The following is a 17,652-nucleotide window of genomic DNA, read 5'->3' as shown; positions in this document are numbered from 1 at the left end:
TTAAAAAAAAAGTGAGATCTAGAAGCATTGTTAGGCGAATTATTCTAGATAGAAAGTCTCAAACTCATGTTTATTCGAGCTTAACCTCATTTTTGATGGAGCTAATCCCTATTCTTCAAGGATCCCTCATTCCTATTTTAGTGGATTCATCCTTGGACTAAGGATTTCAAACTACTTCCTTTTGGCCTATTAATCAAGCCACATGTGGGTAGTTGAAGGAGGCTGCTGAGAATAAGATTATGCTGGAGAAATTAGGTTGGAGATCTTATCATTCTTGGAGAGGATTGAGATCAATTGGAGGAGTTGTACTGAAGCACAAAGGGGAATCTTCATCAAGCATGCCATAATAAGGTATGAATTTCTTTTTCTCACCTTGTTAGTTTATGATTCATGAAAATATAGATTCAGGGAAGGAATTAGCTTGACTTTTGTTTTACTAGGGTTCTTTGAAGTCTAGGGAGATTTCTTGTGTCCACACTTGCGATTAGTCCTCATAACACCTATCCAAAAAGTACACTGGAGAACTGTTTAAGAGGTTTGACATCACTGAATTTAATCCCTTATGCACTCCAATGGAATATATCTGAAGCTCACTTCAAAAGAAGGGAATGAATTTGAGGATGTAACCAAGTACATACTGTTTGTAGGAAGTCTTCTCAACATCACATTGCTAGACTATATATTTCATTTGATGTTGGAATTCTTTGCAGCTTTATGCAAAATCCTTACAAAGGACATTGGTATGAAACAAAAAAAGTTCTAAAGTACTTGAAAGGAACTCAAGGCTTTGGACTCAAATATTTACAGGTGGATAACTTCAACTTGGTTAGGTATTATGATTTAGACTTTGACGAAGACAAAAGAAATTGAGTGTCTACTTTAAGTTATCTTATGAGTCTTGGATCAAGAGTTGTCTCCTGGAGGTTATGAAAATAGTCAATTCCAACATATTCCACAACAAATGAAGAATATGTGGTAGTTGCAGAAGTAACAAAGGGGATTGTATGGTTCAAGAAAATTCTTGAATACACGTAGGAGAAAGAAGTGAGCTCTACTCCCCGTTTGATTGACAATAATTCTACCATCAAGCTGGCCAAGAATCCCAAATTCCATGATCGAACCAAACATATCAACACAAAGTATAATTTTATTCGATATCATGTAGAGGGTAAGACTATTCATCTAAGACATCGTTCCACAAATAAAAAGTTTGTAGACGTCTTCACCATATCCCTTGGAAGAGAAAATATTGAAAAATTCAGAACAATGCTTTAGCTCACTAACACCCTTTCAAATTAAGGGGGAGCATAAACATGCTAGTATTATGTTTCCTATTATGCTAGATGATTAATTAACAATTTAGCTTGCTTAGTGAGTAAGCTATGAGTTATCCTTAAGCTTGATTAATTCTTACTTAAACTTTAAGTTTGACTTAAAATTAATAAATTATATTTTAACATGATTATTTAATATTTAAATTGATAGGATTCTTGTGAATCGATAAGGTTGATTGACAAATATAATATTAATATTTTTATTATTTATCCCTTCGAGGCCCTAACATGGTGGTTCCCTCAAATTAATTCAAGCATAAGAGAAAAGTGGGAGGGGCTTAAGGAGTGGCATAGGGGGGGGAGAGTTGGTGACATAATAGGAGTGGGTGGAAATTATTTGGGGGGGAGGCATAAGTGCATGAGAGTTTGGGAAGAAGGGGGGAAATTAGTTTTCATGAAGAACTTAGAGGAAGGTTATGGAGGGGGAGATATTGAAGGATTTATTTTGGTGTTAGACACCGAAGAGATGTTAGCATAGGGATTTTAGACACACTATGATTGCGGTTTGGAGCTGGTCTCAGAGGGCTAGGGAACCCATGGAGGTTCCTTGGGTTAAGAAGTCATATAGACTTTCCTAGTTGATAGTGTGGCATATTCAATTGGGTGGTCCCAACATGATCACTGCAACCAAGCCACCAGAAACTTATATTTCTTGTTAATTGTTATTGTCAAAATTCTTGTCAATTGTCATTATTAAATTGTTTGAGTTGCGTTGCTATTAAATTTGAAAATGAGAAGAAATGCACTGTTCTATATATATATAAATTCTTTCTGAGTAGATTTGATACCATATGTAAGACCCCTTTCCTAGGGCCTTGAGTTTGTATAAAGAACTAGTGTGTTCCATGTTAGGGTGTTGATCCTAGTTCTTTGAGGAGGGGTGTAGACATTTCCCACCATGTAACCTCCAAGCCTGGAATCATGGGAGGTTGGTGATGGAGACACTCCCCTAGATTTGTGATGATGATTTCTAGTTTTCTACTAGGGAAGTTAGGTCGACATAGTCGATGCTTCCACCGTCTTGGTTTTATCAATGGTTAGATTGATATAGCCAATGAAATAATATATCACAACAGAGGATGAATAGGGTGGGAGTGGAAGTAGGTTAGGAAGGATAGGAGGCTATAGGTTGGTTGGGGAATTTAGATGGGAAGTGGTATACTTGTTTGATATACTTAAAGTTTGGTTTCTACATCTTTTTCCCTATTTTGTTATGCCTTATTGTCACATTACTTCCCGACGACTTGTATCTTCTTGATTCTAACTTTTAGACAAAGTATTATGAAGGCAAGGTGTATGTCATGCCCCTACTTGATCCTATTATCTTACATTTTGTTATTAACCTACCATAGAATATATTATTTTCTATACTTGAATCTAATACATAACATGAGTATACATATGAGGTATGTGTATGCTAACAACATACCCACACCTCGCATGAATACATTAGTATTATGTAGCCTATTATGTTAGATGATTAATTAATGGTTAAGATTGATTAGTGAATAAGATATGATTAAACTTAGACTTAATCAATGATCAAAACTTATGATTAGATTTAATATTTCTTAATAATGAAGCTTGATTAGTGTTTACTAAACCCTTAATTCTGAATTATAATTAACCAATTATATTTTAACATGATTATTTAATATTTAAATTAATAGGATTCATATGAATCCATAAGGTTTTTTTTTTCCCATGGAAAAAGTCGTAATTTCTATTAGATCGTGAGAAATTACATTCTGTAAATGCCTAGGCATATGCATAATGAGGCTGGTCGCCTCCCGGATAGTAGCAAAATGACGGTTTGACTACAACCATGTACAAGTAAAAACATTTAGTCTTGTGCCTCCACGCAGGGAGTTCATATGATCTCTGAGAGATTTTGCATCAAAACAATGGTAAACATGAAAAAGAGTGTGCTCCAAGCAAGGAGACAACCTGGTACATACCAAAACCAAATCCTGAATATCAAAAATAACCATTTTTGTGAGAGTAGCGGTCGATTAGTTGCCTGTCGGATAGTTCTGTGATGAGACTATTTTAGATACCAAGTGATAACAGTAGCTAATACCCAACAGCTTACGAGAAACCATTGGGCCAAAAACAAACTGTGAAGTAAAAAAAAACCAGCAGTATAGTTATGTCTCCCGGAGAGAGTGCAGATCTACAAAAGGCCTGTGGTAATGTTGGTGAAAAATTCCATCCACTTCTTCCTGTATCAACCAGTCTTCTTCCTGCCTTTGCGCTGCCTCTTTTGATAGGAGGTCCGCCCCTGTGTTGCGCTCCCTGTAAATGTGTTGACAAACAAATTTTTCAAAAGTTGCTAAAAGCCTGTGTGCCTCATCCAAAATATGTCTCAAAGAATAAGCAGAGCAGTAAGATGTTCTATTGAGCCAATTGCAGACAAGTTTTGAGTCCCAAAACAATTGTAGTTTTGTGCAGCGTTTCTCAAGTGCAAAGTGGATGAGGTGTTTGGCTGTGGATAGCTCAGCAAAGTTATTTGTGCCCCTTCCCAGGTGCATCTGAATTTTAAAACAATGGTCGTCCCTTAGGTAGAGGATGGCCCCTCCCCCACAGCCTTCTGCTTGGGCTGAGCCGTCAAAATAGGCCCAAGGGTAAGTTTTGTCAATGAGCTCAGGGCGGATGGATCTAGGGGGGGTCTGAGAGAGGTCTTCTGGGAGGAGTCTGAAATCGGCAAGGATATGAGATCTGATGTTGGGCCAGATGGGATCCTTTTGGTCAAATATGGCTCGGTTCCTCGCCATCCAGATAGCCCAGCACATTAGGAGCGGTATATTCCTATCTCTTCCTTTGTGTTTCTCTAGCTAGTTCAGCCAGGCCTCTATAATGGATCGCCCTTGCCATTGATGAAGGGAGTGGGAGGATGAGGATATGAGGGTCCATTGCTCGGTGACAATAGGGCAGGACAGAAATAAATGGTCAGTGTCTTCCTCATTGTTCCTACAGAGGTGACACCAGAACGACCCATGGAAGGATCGCCTCATCAAATTTGAGCCTGTGGGGATTTTGTTGAAAAGGATGGTCCACATAAGCATTCGCGTTCTGGGAGCTGCTTTGAGCTTCCATAGTGCTTTCCACCATTGCTGTACGTTTTCTGGCTGGACTTGTTGCATGAGCTTAAGGTAGCCTTCCTTGGGAGTGTATGTTCCATTTTTTGCATGTGCCCACACTATCTCATCTTCTTCTTCCGTTATCCTGATGTGTGCTTGAGTGAGAGCTTCCGTAAAGTCCTCCCAATCATGCCTCCAATGTCCCGGGATGTGGAGTTCTTGTGCTGTCTTCCAGGCCTGCTGGAAAAGAGTGGTGTTTTCTTGATCTGCTATGTGGGCTATGTGAGAAACACCCTGGTCCTGTAGATGAGCGATCAGCTATGCTGGAAGTCGATGGGCGTTGCCACACCCGATCCAGGGATCCATTCCTATGCGAATGACATTCCCTGATGTATCCTCCACGTTAAGCCTTCCCGTATGAGTGGGAGGGAATTAAGTACTGCTTTCCATATATTGGAATGCCTTCTGCTTACCCTGTGTTCCCTGCATATCCAGCCGATAGTGTTTTCTGGGGCAATGTATTTATCATATACTACTCTTGTCCAGAGGCTGTGTGAGGTAATGAGCTGCCATCCTAGCTTCGCTGCCAGTGCTTTTGCAAAATAGTCCAACCTTTTTATACCCCATCCTCCCCATTTCTTAGGCCTCGCTATAGTGTCCCATTTTACCCAAGCGAAAAGGTTCCCCTGCTTGTTCCCCTTCCATAGGAATCTGCAACATATCTTTTGTAATCTGGCTAGAATTCCTCTTGGAATCCAGGCCAGTGACATCCAGTATACCGGTGTTGCTTCCAGCACTGCTTTTATGAGGGTGAGTCTTCCAGCCCGTGTAAGGTACCTGTTGTACCACACATTCAATCTCTTTTCCACCTTGACAATAAGCCAGACCCAATCAACGATTTTATATCCCCCGGGTTTCACTCGGAAGCCTAGATATTTCAACCCTTCCTCCATAGGATGTGTAGGGAAAGGAAACCGGTGACGAGTGAAAAAAACTTCATGTTGCGAGCAGCCTATAGCTGTGAGGGTGGATTTGTGAACATTTATGATCATGCCTGTAGCCTTCTGAAAGAGGTCGAAAACAAACTGCAAGGTAGAGGTGTCGACCATGCTTCCGTTTAAGAAAATGAGCACATCGTCTACAAACAGGAGATGGGTGAGAGAGCAGTTTTCCGTAATTTTTATGCCAGCAATCCTGCCCCTCCTGTGTTCTGTCCCTATCAATCTGCTTAGCCCTTCCATGATAAGCAGGAAAAGTAATGGTGAGAGGGGGCACCCCTGCCTGAGACCTCTTTCGGCTGTGAAGAAAGGAGTGGGGGATCCATTAAGGAGGACACTGTAAGGCACATCAGAAATGCAGCTCATAATCCATTTGATGAACATATAAGGGAAGCCCAGATGGGTAAGAAGCATTCGAATGTAGAGCAGGCTTGCCCTGTCGAAGGCTTTGGAGAGGTCTACCTTTAGGATCATACCTTTCAAGTTCTTGCTCTGCACCGAGTGAAGGAGCTCTTGTGCAGTACCAATGGCTTCATGGATCTGGCGGTGCTGTAGGAAAGCAAACTGTTCAGGGGATATGTGTGCCGAAAGGATGGGCTTGAGTCTATTAGCTAGGATTTTGGCCATGATTTTGTAGAGGCAGTTGCAGAGCGAGATGGGCCGGAAGTCATTGAAAGAGGCTGGCTTGTCGGATTTGGGGATGAGGGCTATGAAGGTGGATTTGATGGCCGAGGGGATTTTTCCTGAGTGGCTACAATGATTGATTACTTTGAGGAGGTCCTGACCCAGTAGGTCAAAAAAAGCAAGATAGAATTCGATGGACCAGCCGTCAAGTCCCGGACTTTTGTCTTTTTGTTAGGATATTCCGACACATAGGAAATAGTTAAGTATAACTTGGTCTAGTACAGAGTTAGGTAAAGTGTGTTTCTTTACTATGTACATTTTGTAACTTACAATCCGACGGTCATGATATGTAGTGATCCGACGGTTCATTCTCTCCTCGGTATTACCGACACTTGATCCATGGCTTAACACCCGATTGGTCCATGATCTCTATTTAAAGAGCATGGAGGGTCATTTGTAGGTTAACCGTTCATGAGAGAAGCTTATGTAAAATTTCATTCTTTTATTAATAAATTGCCTGAAGTGGTTGCGTTGGCTCAGGCCGTGGACTGTTTCCCTCTTTGAGGGTTTTAACCACGTCAAAAGTACTGGTGTATTGATCTGTGATCTGTTTGTGAGCGGTGTCCTTTGGTGTTCTGTCTGAGGAACTTACCCTGTAAATTCCTACATGGTATCAGAGCTATTTGAGGGCCGTGTCCGTTGGTGATCCAAATCTGAAGCCGGTAGAACTGCATCTGACTACCATTTCATAGATCTATTGTTTCTGATTACTTTCGGGCCAAGAGGACTGCTCTGTTGTGTTGGGAGCAACTGTTCCAGTGAGGAACCCCTTTCGTTTCATTCGAAAAGGTTTCCGGTAGCCCTAGCTGCGTCATTTTTAAGATCTGGAGGTATACAATGTTTATTTGCAGTTTACAGTTACTTTCTCTCTGTTTATTTCGGTTTCGGTTTATTTAGCCTTTTTTATTACTGGATCTATACCTTTCATTTCTGCGTATGCTCTTTGCCCCGCGACTCTGTGCGATCTGGGCAAATCAGAAACAGAAAGGAAGGATTTTTCTCATGCGTATGCTCTTTTCCGCTGCGCCTTAGTGTGATCTCGGAAAATCAGAAACATTGAGGAAAATATTTAGTTTCCGGCTAAAGCTAACTTCGAGCCGTAGGGTTCATTTTTTTGTATAGCCGTGTTGGGTTTTATGTTTTTTGTTTTGTATTTTGTGTTTTTTGTTTTGTAGGGAAAAAGAGCTTTCTCAAAGCAAGCACGCAACCCAAAGCTTCAACTCTCTCTCTCTCTCTCTCTCTCTAACTTTTTGTATAGCTCACTTGGTCCAAAGCTAATTTATGGGAGTAGAGATCTTGAGTTCAAGTCTCCTTTTTGTGGGGGCAGATTTTTCATTTCTGCACATTCCCACACTTCGTCGACATCTTCAACAAATTTTCTTCAAAAAGCCATAACTTCTTCATCTGGAAGCCGTTTTCAGAACCGTTTTTTTGAAACAGCCTAATTTTTTGAGATCTTTCCATTGGAACACTTAGTTTCAGCATATATAGCTTTATTTTTTATTAAAATGGAAAGTCCATGCCAAGTTATTCTTGACAGCACCAACTACTTTCAATGGTGGTCCTATATTGTGGATTTACTTAGAAGTAAAGGTCTCTACAGAATAGTCTCAGGCCAAGAAACCAAACCGAAAGATGAAGATAAGGCAGCTAAATGGGAAAATAGGCAAGATCAAGCACGTGGGTTGATAGGGATGTCTATTTCTCCAGATCTTAGATTCCATATTGCAGAACTTGATACTCCTGATGAAGCATTGAAATAGATTACTAAAGTTTTTGGAATAAAAAATGAACTTAGAGCCCATCAACTTGAAAATGAGTTGCTTACATTGGACCCCAATAATTTTTCTTGCATTGAAGATTTTTTGTCCAAGTTCAAGACCCTTAGACTTCTCTTGGAAGGTGTTAAGGTTAAGAAAGAAGATAGTAACCTTATCTATTCCATTCTTACTAAGTTGGGACCAGCCTACTCTGTGTTTGTTTCCACCTTCCATTCTACAAGAGAAGCCTTCATTTATCAAGGACAAGACTACAAGTCCCCTTCCTTTGATTCTTTTTGTGATTCTTTAATAAGAGAACAAGAAAAACTCTTACACCTTGGTATTCTTCATCTTGGAAACTCTTCTAAGAAAGCGTTAGCCGCCCAGCAACAACCAAATCCAAAGAATCCTAAGAAGTTGTATCCTAAAAGGAATGGTCTTAAACCAAACAAGGGTCCTAAGCAATTTCAGCCTCAAAATGAAAAATCATTTCAACAAAATGATAAGACAAATAAAAACAAAGGGAAGAAGACTGATAGACATGGCAACTTTTGTAATCGAGATGGCCACTTAGAATCCAAATGCTTTAAGAAGATGGAAGCCTTGGAAGCAGCAATGAAGAAGCATAACATCCATTTGGAGCACTCTTCAACTTCAACTTCATCTTCAGGAATGGCACTTTCTGCATGTGGTTGTCAAGCATCTCGGTCTGGCTATGCACTAAATGTATCTTCTTCTTCTCATTCTCATGAGTGGCTCATTGATTCTGGAGCTTCTTATCACATGGCCAAAAACAAAGCCATGTTTTCTTCTTTAAATGATTGTAACACCAAAAATATATATGTTGGTGATGATAGATCTCTTAGTGTTGTAGGGACTGGAACTGTTCATCTAGACAATGGTCAGTTTAATGATGTATTATGTGTTCCAACCTTATCCTGCAACCTTCTATATGTATATCAGATAACTCATTCAGGTGAAGGTAAAATCGTTGAATTTTCACCTCACGATGTTGTAATTAAGGACCTAAGAGATCCTAGACAGATTTTAGCTACTGGCATTGCTGATGATTCTACAAGGTTGTATAAGTTTCACAACTTTGGGTCATCAAATCTTCCCTCAGTATTTGTTGCTCATAATGATGAAGTGAGCAAACTGTGGCATGAGCAATTTGGTCACTTAAACTATCGCTCTCTTCAGAATCTATGTAAAGAAAATATGGTGACAGGTCTTCCAATGGTATCTTGCAGAGATGGTGTTTGTTCCGGATGTGTACTTGGAAAACATCATCGGGACAGTTTTGAAAAACATGCCTCTTGGCATGCCTCAGCCCCTTTAGAGCTCATGCATAGTGATTTATGTGGTCCACTTCCAGTTGTTTCATTCTCTGGCTACAAGTATTTCTTAACTTTCATTGATGATTTCTCCAGACGCACTTGGGTATACTTCTTAAAACTCAAGAGTGAAGTATTTAACATGTTCTTGGCCTTTAAGGCCTTTGTTGAAAAACAATTTGGACATCAAATTCTTAAGCTAAGATCTGATAATGGCGAAGAATATGTTAACATCAAATTCATCAACTTTTGCACTGAGAATGGAATTCAAATGCAACATACTATTCCATATACTCCACAAAAAAATGGTGTAGCTGAAAGGAAGAATCGCACCTTAAAGGAAATGGCTAATTGTATGCTTCAATCTAAAGGACTTAGTCTTAATTATTGGGCAGAAGCAATTAACTGTGCAAATTACATAATAAATCGCACTCCTACTAAGGTTTTAAAGAATATCACTCCAGAAGAAGCAAGGAGCTCAATTAAACCAGATGTAAGTCACTTTCATGTTTTTGGAAGTGAAGCATGGGCCCATATTCCAGATGAGAAACATAAAGCTTTAGAACCTAAGAGTGAAAAATGTATTTTTGTTGGATATTCTGAAGATTTCAAAGGATATAGACTTATTCCACTTAAGTCCAAAAATGTTATCATTAGAAGAGATGTAAAGTTTGCTGAAAATATATCGGCCTACGAGCCTAGTTTGGCGGATGTGCCACCTCTCCCTATCTCTTCTACTTTTGAAAATATTTCTTCTTCAGATGATGAAAGCGAGGATGAAAATCCTCCCCCACTTTCTCAGGATCCTCCTTCAGCTCCTCAGCTTCCAAAATGGGTCCATGCTACTCGGGATGCAGCAGGTGATCTTGTCGGTGATCCTACAGATCAGCGACGTACACGTTCTCAGTTTGATAGAGCCTCTTCTTTACTGGCTCAAGCTTCAGTGAATTATGATCCTGACACCTTTGCAGAAGCTTCAGGTCATCCAGATTGGGAAGCGGCTATGAATGAAGAATATCATTCATTATTGGCAAATGATACATGGGATCTTGTTCCTCTACCAAAGGGACGAAAACTTGTTAGATGCAAATGGGTTTACAGAACCAAGTATGGACCAGATGGGAAAGTTGATAAACATAAAGCTCGTCTTGTTGCTAAGGGTTTTTCACAAGTTGAAGGCATTGACTACACTGAAAATTTCTCCCCTGTTGCCAAAATGAACTCTATCCGCCTTGTTCTTTCCCTTGCTGCCTCTTTCAAATGGGAAGTCCATCAGATGGATGTTAAATCCGCCTTCTTGCATGGGGACTTGCATGAAGAAATCTATATGGAACAACCTATTGGCTTTATACAAACAGACTCCAGCCTTGTATGTCGGCTTAAGAAATCCCTTTATGGTCTCAAGCAAGCTCGTCGAGCTTGGTATGCCAAAATGGATAACTTTCTTTTAGAAAATGGCTTTTCTAGGTGTCATTCTGACAATACTGTCTACACCAAGAAAGTGGGAAAGTCTCTTATCATTCTTGTTCTTTATGTTGATGATCTTATCCTCACTAGTAGTGATCGCAACCTTATCAACCATGTGAAGTCCAGCCTTAAAAAGAAGTTTGAAATGACAGACTTAGGACACTTACATTATTTTCATGGTCTTCAAGTCTTGCAATCCAAGGAAGGTATTTCCCTTTCCCAGTCCAAGTATGCCTGTGATATTCTACGCCATTTTCACATGGAAGACTGTAAGCCAGCCCCTTCTCCCTTTAAGTCTGGAGTCAAACTTTCAGTCACTTGTACTTATCCTGAAGTTGATGCTACCTTATACCGTCAACTTGTCGGAAAACTTTTGTATCTAACCCATACTCGTCCTGACCTTTCCTTTGTTGTTGGCCTTGTTGCTCGGTTTATGAAAAACCCACGTGAAAGTCATTGGAAAGCAGCTAAAAGAATACTTCGTTATGTTTGAGGTACAGTTCAGTTTGGGATTCATTATAGTGCCGAAGCATCTCCTCTATTGGTTGGTTTCACTGATTCCGATTGGGCTGGTGACCTTGATGATCGGAAGTCTACTGTAGGTTATGTGTTCACTCTTGGTTCAGGACCTATTACATGGGCTTGCAAGAAACAAGGTGCCATTTCTCTTTCTTCAGCAGAAGCAGAGTATCGTGGTGCCGTAGAAGCCAGTAAGGAAGCCTTGTGGCTTCGTCAGATCCTATCAGAGTTTGGCTTTCAGCAGCAGCATCCGACTACACTTTGGTGCGATAATCAAAGTGCCATTCAACTATGCAAAGATCCAGTCCAACATCAGCGTAGCAAACACATTGAACTGTACATGCACTTCATCAGAAAGCTCATTCACGACCATGTTCTTGAAGTGCAATATTGTTCAACAGATGATCAAGTTGCAGACATCTTGACAAAGGCTCTCACAGAGGCGAAGTTCACTAAACTTCGATTTATGGTTGGAGTTCAGGAAGTTGTCACTAAGGGGGGATAGGCTCTAGTGCCTCCTTCCTTCTCCTATTGTGCCATATATGTAAATCCTTCAATCCTATCCCAAGTTGTTCTTAAGGGGGGATGTTAGGATATTGCGACACATAGGAAATAGTTAAGTATAACTTGGTCTAGTATAGAGTTAGGTAAAGTGTGTTTCTTTACTATGTACATTTTGTAACTTACAATCCGACGGTCACGATATGTAGTGATCCGACGATTCATTCTCTCCTCGGTATTACCGACACTTGATCCGTAGCTTAACACCCGATTGGTCCATGATCTCTATTTAAAGAGCATGGAGGGTCATTTGTAGGTTAACCGTTCATGAGAGAAGCTTATGTAAAATTTCATTCTTTTATTAATAAATTGCCTGAAGTGGCCGCGTTGGTTCAGGCCGTGGACTGTTTCCCTCTTTGAGGGTTTTAACCACGTCAAAAGTACTGGTGTATTGATCTGTGATCTGTTTGTGAGTGATGTCCTTTGGTGTTCTATCTGAGGAACTTACCCTATAAATTCCTACACTTTTGGAAGCCCCGGATGGTAGCTTCAAGCTCCCCCAACAAAACCTCTTTGGTGAGTTCTTCTGCTTCCCCTTCATCCACAAACCTGGGGAAAAGCTCGGCCACTCGCATGATCTCTAGCAGGCTGGCTTCCCTCGGGGCCATATATGTGTTCCTGAAGTGTGAGGTGGCGAGTGAGGCGAGCTCTCTAGAGGTGTGGACTTGTTGCCCCCGATCATTTTGCAGCTCCCAGATAGTGTTGATTGTTTTCCGACCATTTGCAAAGCGGTGGAAGAACTTTGTGTTTTCGTCCCCCTCCTTGAGCCAGATTGCTCTGCTTCTTAGTCTTCAACTTGCCTCTCTCTCCCTAAGGACTTGAGATCTCTATTTGATTAAGGTTTCATACATGGCTTTCTGATCCAGGGAGTTGAAAGTTCCCTCCGAATGTGATTCAAGGTCTGCAATCGCCTGCTCTGCTTGGGAGATAATTAGGTCATCCTATTCCCTTTTCTTGTGAGCCCATGCTCTGGACAACACCTTAATTTTAGAGAGGTTTTTTACAAACCATTTAGCTGGATCTTCCTCCTCAGTGATCGGGTGTAATTTCCAGAAATCGGTTATTAGCTTGATATAGGAGGGGTCCCGGAGCCATGTGGAGTTGAATTTGAAAGGGGCCATGTGCTTTTGTTGCTTTTCTCCAACCTCTAGAAAAATGGGTCTGTGATCCGACATACCTCCACTGCCAACCCATTGCCTTGATCTGGGGTGGCTGTTGTGAAAGGCCTCCTTAATAATAAAGCGGTCCAGTCTCCTAGCCAGGCTTTGGTCTCCAGTTCGATTGTTCCTCCAGGTATGCTGAATCTTGGCCGAGGGGATGTCAATCCAGAGGTAATTCTCAAGTAGCTGCTCCAAGAAGTCAGAAAGCGGGTCAATCTGCGCCATGTGTCCCCAGGATTCTGAGAAGCCCAGAGAGAAATTCAGGTCTCCACCTAGGATTACATTTCCAGCTAGGAGGAGGGGGGAGCTGAGAAACTTACGCCAAAAGAGTTCCCTGTTGTGGCAAGGTCCATAGACATTTATGATTCTCAGCTCTTCCTCCAGATCCTTGGAATAAATGTCCGCTCCCAGGAAACCCCCTCCACCCCATATGTTCTTCAGGTTAATGGTGCAGTTCTTGAATCCAATTGCAATGCCCCCAGAGCGCCCCGAGACATCAAGAGCGTGGAAAGTCCATCCAGGCATCCAAGAGCAAAGGATAGGAATGGCCATTTCTGCCTTGCAAAGGGTTTCTTGTAAAAGGATAATGTCAACCAACTCAGATAATAAGAGACGCTTCAGGGCCAACTTTTTCTCGGGGCTGGCCAGCCCTCTGCAATTGAAGGACAAAATCTTCATGGAGGGGGGTGGGGAAGGGTGTCCTTTGCTCTAAGAACCCTTTCAATGGTGTGATGTTTGCCCTGGATCACTTCGTCACCTGCTTGTTCTTTTGCCTTGTGGATATTGGAAGGTCTGCCTCTACCCTGCTTGGGCGAGAGGATGGGAGGGGCAACGTCCAGCCCTATGACATCCGGCTCTTTCTGCTTGGCAGTTGAGCGGGTGGAATACCTCGGTGTGGAATTTACCGAGGGGGAGGGTGACTGAAGGGAGGGGTTAGGGATGGATGAGAGGGAGCATGAGGTAAAGATGGCCGATGGCTTTGGGAGGGGGCAGGTCATATATAGATGGCCTGACCTAGAGGGGGGAAGAGGGGGGCGGGAGTCCGCAACCAAGTCGAGAGCCGACGGGGAGGAGGGGGAGGGAATAAAGACCAGAGAGGGCATGTGGGAGGAGAGTGATAAACAAGAAGAAGAAAGATGTGAAGCATAGGCAGCAGGGGGGAGAGACGTACCTGATGAAAAGACGACGCCTTTTGCTGCCTTTGAGCGCGTCAGAGGAGGAGATGGAGGCCTGATCGGGTTCTTGCCCTTATTTTTTTGCATAGGTGCGAGCGGCGCTTCCACTGTGTCTGAGGTCTTGATTTGTTCCACCCTTGGTGATGCCGCGGCCGGAGGAGCTGGATTTTCTGCTGCCGGGGGTTGGTCTTGCACTCTGGTTTCCTACTGAATCTTCTTGAGGAGGGGGCAGTCTTTGTAAAGGTGACCCACCTGATGGCACCTTCTGCAGCGGTAAGGGATTCCTTCATAGTCTAGCTTCTGCTTCCTCGAGAAGGATTTCCATTGTATAATGATGTGTTCCTGTAAGCCTCCTCTTGTATCTAGATGAACTAGAATCCTGGCATATGCCATCATCCCCGTAGTGAGATATGATTTGTCAGATTCCATAAAGGTGCCCAGAGAGTTCCCAATTCTCCTGAAGATGTCCTCGGACCAGTACTGTAGAGGCAAGCCCGGGAGTCTGACCCATACTGGCCCAACCCCAATTTGTTCAGTCTCCGGGTCGAAGAGGGGCGACCATCTTTTGAGAAGTACCGGTGCTTTTTCGAAGTGCCAGAAAGATGACAATACCCAGCTCATGTGGTCAGCCCTTGCGAACCTCAGCGTGAACCAACCTCGCACGAATGTCTGGACAGAAGGGATTTCTGCCAGATGTTGGCCCCAAATCTCCGTAGCCCATGTCTTCAGCTTTTCCACAGAGTAATTCCTGCCCCGGATGCGCCCCACAAGCACTCTATCCGCTAAATCCATTGCGTCTCCCCACTGAATGTCTTCTTCAAGCCTCAGAATGATGTCCTCAGGTCGGGATTTGAAACAACGTTGTTTCTTTGAAGGGCGGGAGGACATGCGGCTAGGGTTTGCAGGTGCCCTAGATCCTACCGGAGCAGCGAGCGGGGGGGGGATAGCCTCCGAGAGGGGGGGGGGATTGAGTTGTAACTACCAGAGGAGACAGGGGGAGCCAAAGGGGGGAGAGGAGCTGCCGGAGGGGGAGCTTCGGGGGATGCTTCAGGTTGAAGAGGGGGGGGGGTGTAGACCCAGCAGATTCGAAGGACCGGCGTTGATAGGAGAGGACTGGAAACATTCCGAAAGAAACCCAAGGGAGGCCGGGGAAGGAACAGTAAAGGGCACCCAGGAGGAGGGTTCAACAGGCTGAAAGGAGGCAGAGAGAGCAGGATCAGTCGACTGTGTAAGGTCCGCAAAACTGGTCGATAAACTTTCACTGTATAGACCTCCCGAAGCTGTAAACGTGGAGCGCCAGATGGAGCCTTCTGCCAGCGGAGAGTCCGAGTAGTCCACCTCGTCTAGGTCCATTCCGCCAGCTGCTTAAACAGGATACTACCTCGGAACCAGGTAACCGTCGGGGACCGGCACCGACAGCAAGGAAACGATCGAGACCATCCAAAGGGCGAGAAAAGAGGAGCAGATGTAAACCGTCCGGGTCGAGCAGGCGGGAGGAAAATGACGGGAGGCAGCCGTGAGCTATCTGTGCACAACTTCAAAACCCTAACAACGATCGACGGAGGAAGGAAAAACCAACAGGGTAAAAAGAAAAGGGTAGAAATAGGACCTTCGGTGCTGAAGGGAAAGTGAAAGCCCAGACACAAGATCCGAGAAAGGACGATGTCGGGGGTGGCTGCAGGACCGATGCCGGCCTACAACCCCGTTCTACGACCCCCGTTCAGACCATGCTACTCAGGCATAGTCGTACCTGCTTCGCTCTCCATCCGTCCATCGACCCCTATGAATCCATAAGGTTGATTGACATAATAAAATATTAATATTTTTATGTTATTATTATTTTATTATTTATCCCTTCGAATCCCTAACATGGAATTTCCCTTGAATTAATTCGAGGACAAGAGAAAAGTGGGAGGGGCTTGAGGAGAGGCACGGGGGAGAGAGTTGGTGACATAATGGGAGTGGGTGGCATTTACTTAGTGGGTGGAATTTATTTGGGGGGGAGGCATAAGTGCACAAGAGTTTGGGAAGAAGGGGATGGATTATTTTTCATGAAGAACTTGGAGGAATGTTTTGGAGGGGGAGAAATTGAGGGATTTATTTGGTGTTGGACGCCAAAAATATGTTGGCATGGTGATCTTAGACACACTAGGACTACAGTTTGGAGTTGGGTTTGGAGGGCTAGGGAACCCATGGAAGTTCCATGGGATAGGAAGTTAGATATACTTTCTTAGTTCGTAGGATGCATATTAAATTGGGTGGTCCCAATAGGAGCACCACAATTGAGCCACCATAGGTAGTTATTTCTCGTTAATTTTTATTGTCAAAATTCTTATTAATTGTGATTGTTAAATTGTTTGAATTACATTGTTGTTAAATTTGAAAATAAGAAGAAATACACTTTGAAATGAGTAGAAACAATAGTAGTCACAATAATTTTTATTTGTTTATTTGTTTTTGTTTTTGATTGTTTTTTTTTTTTTTCTAATTCTTTCTAAGTAGATTTGATACCACATTTGAGACCCGCTTCTTCGGGTCTTGAGTTTGTATAAAGAACTAGTGTGGTCCATGTTAGGGTGTTAACACTGGTTATTTGAAGAGGGATAGAGGCATTTCCAACCATGTAACCTCCAATATTGGAATTATGGGAGGCCAATGATGGACATGATTCCCTAGATGTGTGATGACAATTACCAGTTTCCCGCTAAGGAAGTTAGGTTGATACAATTGACACTTCTGCCATCTTGGTCCTATCAATGGTTAGATTGGTATAACCAATTCCATTGTATATTGCATCAGAGGATGGATAGGATGGGAGCATAAGTAGGTTAATAAGGATAAAAGGCTATAGGTTAGTTGGGAATTGTAGATGGGAAGTGGTATCCTTGTTTGATATTTTACTTAAATTTTGGTTACTACATCTTTTTCCTTGTTTTGTTATGCCTTGTTGTTACACCGCTTCCTAATGGCTTGTATCCTCTTGAATCTAACTTTAGAACGAAATTTTCTAAAGGAGGGGTTTATGTAATGCCCCTTCTTGATCCTATTATCTTACATTGTGTTATCAGCCTACCAGCTAAGTGATTGTTTTCTGTACTTGATTCTAATAATTATCATTAGTATACATATGAGTTATGTGTATACTAGCTACATACCTACACCTCACATCAATATGCTAGTATTATATAGCCTATTATGTTAGATTATTAACTAATGGTTAAGCTTGATTAATGAATAAACTATGATTAAATTTAAGCTTGATTAATGATCAAACTTATGGTTAGCCTTAAGCTTGCTTAATAATTAATCTTGATTAGTGATTACTTAACCCTTAAGCCTGACTTATAATTAATAAATTATATTTTAACATGATTATTTAATATTTAAATTGATAGGATTCTTGTGAATCCATAAGGTTGCCCGACATAATAAAATATAAATATTGTATTGTTATTATTATTTTATTATTAATCCCTTCGAGGCTTTGACATGGTGGTTCCCTCGAATTAATTTGAGGATAAGAGAAAACCGGGAAGGGATTGAGGAGAGGCATGAGGGGAGAGTTGGTGACATAATGGGA

At 42.1% G+C, this 17,652-nt stretch overlaps 1 protein-coding gene across 1 annotated transcript; it reads right to left on the bottom strand.

Moving 5' to 3' along the window:
* Positions 1-14,276: 14,276 nt before the first annotated feature.
* LOC149153318 (uncharacterized) lies at positions 14,277-14,864 on the bottom strand. The gene has a single exon (XM_089443784.1). It carries the CDS (start codon positions 14,862-14,864, stop codon positions 14,277-14,279), a length of 588 nt encoding a protein of 195 aa, XP_089299910.1.
* Positions 14,865-17,652: the final 2,788 nt, after the last annotated feature.

The sequence above is a fragment of the Pinus tabuliformis genome, chromosome 9 (genome assembly GCF_031772625.1).
Source record: "Pinus tabuliformis cultivar Carrire ecotype Pingquan chromosome 9, CPIR1, whole genome shotgun sequence".
Classification (NCBI taxonomy): Eukaryota; Viridiplantae; Streptophyta; class Pinopsida; order Pinales; family Pinaceae; genus Pinus; species Pinus tabuliformis.
This window is presented reverse-complemented; position numbering and strand designations above follow the sequence as displayed.